Source organism: Lycium barbarum, chromosome 5 (assembly GCF_019175385.1).
Source record: "Lycium barbarum isolate Lr01 chromosome 5, ASM1917538v2, whole genome shotgun sequence".
Classification (NCBI taxonomy): domain Eukaryota; kingdom Viridiplantae; phylum Streptophyta; class Magnoliopsida; order Solanales; family Solanaceae; genus Lycium; species Lycium barbarum.
The window spans coordinates 1,153,374-1,158,960 of NC_083341.1; the positions used below are offsets into that span (position 1 = coordinate 1,153,374).

The following is a 5,587-nucleotide window of genomic DNA, read 5'->3' on the forward strand; positions in this document are numbered from 1 at the left end:
AATATCACACAAGCAAGCAGAAGCAAACAAACCAAATAAGATACTAGTTGCACAATATGAATTAAGATGCACAAAATAAAACAAAGAAGATAAACAGATTGAATGGGCTCAGCCCATTTTATGGACTGCTGCAGTTGTTTGTTATTGGGCTTCGGCCCAGCGAATTTAGCATAGATGTTGCGAACTGTTGCTGATGGGGTGACTCGATAGAGAAAGTACGTTGGGCTTTGCCCAACACCGAATGCGAGAGATGACGAGTCCAAGACTCGTATGCGAGGTTCATGCAAAAAAAATGAAGAAAAAGAGATTAGTAAGGTGAAGATATACAAAACATATTTCTTCAAAATAAATAAAAACATAAAAATATTGACAGCAGCAAGCTTATCAAGGAGTTGACACCAATAATGGCATTGCAGCCATGGCTGTAAGTTCAAGAGGAGCATGATAGGAAATGCAAAGGTCAACTCCAACTATAAGATGAATGGTCGAAGGCAAGTAGCAAGCAAAAACTTTGAAAAGATCAAACCATATCAGCCATCTAAGGCACATAAGTCACAAGGTGAGTTAATTCTAACATCATTAATGTATGCCTGAAGTCACTGGGCGTAATCACATATAGGGCTGATTTGCAGATAAGGGAAATGGGGAATTGATATACATATGCACAAGAAGGGCAAGTAAACAGAGAGGACAAGCTAGCGGTTTGGAACATATGGTGCAGGGCCTTGGCAGCAGGAGCATAAGGTCCCAAAGTTTCAAAAAAATGACCCAAGAATCAGGACATTGAACCAATTGATCATGTGAGGTACAGAGGCAAAAGTGAAAACAGCATCCAAAATATAGGGAAAAACACTCAAATATAATGGCAGAACAAGGTGAGTATAGGTGCAAATGATTCAACTACAGCCTCAAACTTGTTTTCTTAGCTAATTTCAACAACATGCTCTTCGTGCGTCACTTAATGGCACAAGATGGATTCAAGACACTCAAACAAACAGCACGACCATGTCGTCGTATATTACAGTTAACTCGAAGTCTCGATCACAATAACTCCCCTGAATTCCTTTGATCAAGACAGACTCAACACATGCATATTCTCATCTTTTAGACCCAAATTGTACATTTAGACAGACTCGAGTAACATTGTATTTTCTCTAAACTGCTAAGACAAGAGCTGAAACTTAACTAATTACTCATAACAGATTCCTTTGATCCTAACTGCTTAGAATACACACTAGAACAATAATTTATGCTTAAGACTCATGTTTATGCTGATATTATTCAAACAACATAATGAAGACCAATACTCCACTAAACGGCCGAAAGCCTGCTGAACTTAAACCAAACATGAACTAAACCAACAAACAGCATATCGATACGGTTAAACGGGAATTAAACGTGCATAAATACGCCTAAACTAGCAATTAAAAACACATAATCTAACTAACAGGAGAATCAATTAACGCTAACCCGAATACACCAATAGTTCAACACATATGACCATCAAGTAGATAAAATGCCAAATAAACTGAGAGGAAGTAAAATCACCTCTTTCGGGTGCAGTGAACGGGACGGCGACGGCGTCGAATCTACTCTCTCGTTATGAATAGACCTGAACCTTGATCCCGATGAGTTCGGATAAGAGTATTGAAGATTTTTGTAAACTAAAGTCTCGCACTCCTTTTTTTTTTTATGAATCGACCCAAATACTAAAAGTAGAGAGTAGGGATTCATCTCCTCCCCCTTCGGCTGAGAACTTAAAGTCATTTTATAGGTGGAAGGAAGTGCTAGGGTTAACGACTTTTGAATTCAAATTTTGTAAAAGGAAAAGTCACGGGTTGGAGCAAACCAAAAAAATGGCAGGGACGGGCAGATTTTCACTGTGGCAAGATCTGTTATTTTCACTAAAATAATGCAGCAAAGCTGCTACCATGGAAAGATGGATGGAAAACAATCGAAAAAAGGAAGTTTTAATCTGATCCTGCGTGAGAGAGAGGGATGAGAAGATGACAAATTTCACTAAAACTTTGCCCAAATCGACTGAGCACGATCTGAAAGGTGAAAACGCTTTAAAAATGTTACCAAAATTGAAAGAGATGAGCTGGAAATTGAGAGAGGGTTGTTGAGGCGGCGTGTATGGTTGAAGAAGATTAGGTATTAGGGCATCACGTTGCTGGTCTTTCAAAAGAAAAATAGTGGTCTGTTTTTGTTGGGTTTAGGAAGAAAATGATTATGGGCTGGGTTAACTTATGGACTGTCTTTTGGGCGAGAATGGGCCCATTGGCTAATTTAAAAAAAAGTTTTGTGGGCTGATTGAGTTCAAATTGGCCGAATTTCCCTTTGGGCTCCTTAGTAATTAATTTCTACGACTCCTAAGTGATTAACTTGTATATATTATGATGACAATTAGTGATTAATATGTAGAAAATAAGGACTTAATAAAATAGTGACTTATAATTAATTTAACGAGTCCGAAAATAAAATGATGACGAACCATTTTGAAATTTGTGATAAAGTAATGTTAGTAACGTTGATAGTAAAAAATAATGAAAATGCAAGTAAAGATATTAATAGCAGTAGAAAATGAAAAATAGTAGTGAAAAATAAAGTACTTAGCTCGTTAATAAATTTAGAAAACCCAAGGAAATAAAATGGAATAATGGAGGGACGAAATTGGGTGTTAACAGCGGCCACCGGTGACTTTGCCGCTGCCTGAGCCGCGGCCCGAGCCCCCCTTACGGCCGTGGGAATTTTTTGATTTTCCTCGGCGTGAGCTTGAGTTATCCGAGGGGAGTGGCGCGTCTTCGACTGAGGCCACCATAGCCGAACCAGACCCATGAGACACCATAGCCGCAAGTTCACGTTCCTCCAAAATAAGAGAAGACCGAGCCTCAGTGAATGGTGGGAGCGGCTTTGCATGGCGAATTTGTGTCCAACCCCTTTGTATGCGTCAGTGAGACCTGAGACCAGTTGAAGGACAAGACGGATATTCGTCACGGGAGCCCCAACGTTTTTCAGTTGATCGGCAAGGCTCTTGAGACGTTGACAATAGGCGGAGGCATTGGAAAAATCCTCCATACGAGTCGTCGTGAATTCTTGTTCAAGAGTCACCGCCCGAGAAGTTTGATGATCTTGGAAGATATCACGTAAGCGGTCCCAAGCCTCCATGGCTGTAGCATCCGGTTCAATGATAGTGTTTAACAGATCATTCGAAATCGTCGAATAAATCCATTGAAGCACAGTGGCGTCAATGGTGGTCCATAATTCAATTTCCTCATCAGTTTTGGGAGTCGGCTTCTCCTTACCCTTAGGTGGAGGAATGATGTGATGAAGGACCTTGTGAGAACGAGCATGAATTTTGAAAAGCTCGGCCCATGTACCATATTGTGAGTTTTCCATCTCAAGAGTAACAGAGATGTGATTCTTGATATTGGAGACCGCGAGGGCCGAGTGGAACATGGGCTTAGCCGGGGTGGTTGGTGCGTCGGCCATGGGAAAAGAAAAGGAAGGGGGCGACGTCTTAGGGAGGAAAACAAAAAATAGGGATTTAGGGCGTAGCGGAAGGAGGAAGAAGAAAGAAACCCTATTCTGATACCATGTAAGAAATATTTTCCTTTAATCCTTTCATTACTTGAATTGGTTTATATACAAAATAGGAGAATAATATTCTAACCTAAAATAGGAGATTACACAATATACAAAATATGCTATCCTAAAATAGTAGACTACAAAATCTTCTAATTAATATTTACATATTCTATCACCAATGTTTGATGCTGCAATTTGGATGGGTTGTTTGAAGAGCAAGAAAACAATAGAGAAAAAAAAAAAAATGGCGCTAAGTTTCAACAATGGTGGAAGCCCTTTTCGGAGCATTTTGTCGGTATCCTTCTATTTTCTCCTCCTTTGTTTTTTGTCGATTCTTCAATTCTAAATTAAGAACCCGTTTGAGTTAGCTACTGATTAAAATAGCTTATTAGCATCACGTGTTGAAATTAATTTTATAAATAGACAGTTACTTGTTTGGATATAAGTGCTGAAATTGATAATATAGATTGTGTATGCTGATAAGCAGGTATTTTTGCTGTCAATTTTTAACAGATGGTATAATTAAACAATAGTAAATAAAAATTATTGAGGGGAAAATTTGAACTTTTTCCATTTGACGAAGACTTTATTAAGAATGTATATACTTATGCAAGTTAATTGATGAACTAGTATGGCAGTTCAAGATGTTCGAATGTAAAACAAATCCGACAAAGAGTGCTTAGATTAATCGGTTTTTATTAGTAGAAAAAGTTATCTTCTTTCTGGTTTTATTTATGTTTTGACCCTAAAAATATTTATGGTGGCCGGTGGCCACACCACGTGAAATGCATGAGCCTCAGACTTGTATATTATGTATTCTAAAACAAAGACTTCATCGAGAGTCTTAATTTCTTATATAATTAAGGCAAACTTACCGGAAGAACTACTTTAAAGGTGAAACTTACCAACCATAGCTATCTTTTCTAATTTAAAAGGCGTAGCAAACATACAAATATAAGCTGTGTATTTTCGCGTGTATTTGGGCAAGGTTCTTCCCTTGCCCGCTCAGGTTCGAATCCCACTAACAACATTACTTTCTTACATATTTTTTTCTAACTTCTTCTCCTTGTATTTTGAGTGTATTTTCATCTATTGAATGTATGTGTAAATGTATGTGTAAGAAAATAAATGTTGTTGCAAGGGTCCGAACCTGGGCGGGCAGGGGGATAGCCTCGCCCAATATCACTTTAGCCACTCAAACATATGTATTTGGGGTAGTTACGAATGGTAATTTACAAAATCACAATATAAAATGGACCTGCCTGGTATCTTAATATTATATTCTAATACAAAGACTCAACGAAGACTTCATTAAGAAATGCTTCTTTTTTCCTAAAAAAATTATTTTAATTTGATTTGACACGAAATTTAAAAAATAAAGTAAGATTTTTAAATTATGTGATTCAAAACAAGCCTTAAATATTTATGTGACAGTAAATTAATTCATAAATTTAAATTATTTATAAATATAAAAATATGTCAATTTTTTTGGAAACAAACTAATACAGAAAGTAAGATAATCTTTTTGGTATAGAGGGAGTATACTTCTACAAGGTCATGGACCAGTATGGCATGCTTTCTAAGATGTTTTAATATAAATTTCATCAAAGAATTTCATCAAAGACTTCAATATACACATACAATTCTACACGTTCATGTACTAGCCTGGCACATTAATTCGATATAATTATAATAGAACTGCTTGGGTAGTTTGGAGCTGACGATGACTCTGTCATAAGTCAATGTTATTATAATAGAAACACTTGGCTTTGATATGCATTGCTTTTGGTTATTATTTTGAAAAAAGAAGTTGATGAGTGAGGAACGAAAGGAATTACTATATAATTATCTTTTCATTTAAGCATTGCTTTTGTATTTTATTACTTTGAAGAAGATTTGGTTACTTAAAAGTTTAGACATGATTATATAGATAATAAATAGTAATTTTATCATTTTTATGTGGACTAATTAATAAAAATATTGACTCACTAATACTTTT

General features: G+C 36.6%; 1 protein-coding gene across 1 annotated transcript; it reads right to left on the reverse strand.

Annotated features, from left to right (window-relative positions):
• Positions 1-384: 384 nt before the first annotated feature.
• LOC132642106 (uncharacterized) lies at positions 385-3,754 on the reverse strand. The gene is made up of 2 exons (XM_060359380.1): positions 2,639-3,754; positions 385-538 (listed from the first exon to the last, which is right to left on the reverse strand). The coding sequence occupies exons 1-2, from the start codon at positions 3,490-3,492 to the stop codon at positions 385-387; spliced, it is 1,008 nt and encodes a 335-aa protein (XP_060215363.1). The 5' UTR covers positions 3,493-3,754.
• Positions 3,755-5,587: the final 1,833 nt, after the last annotated feature.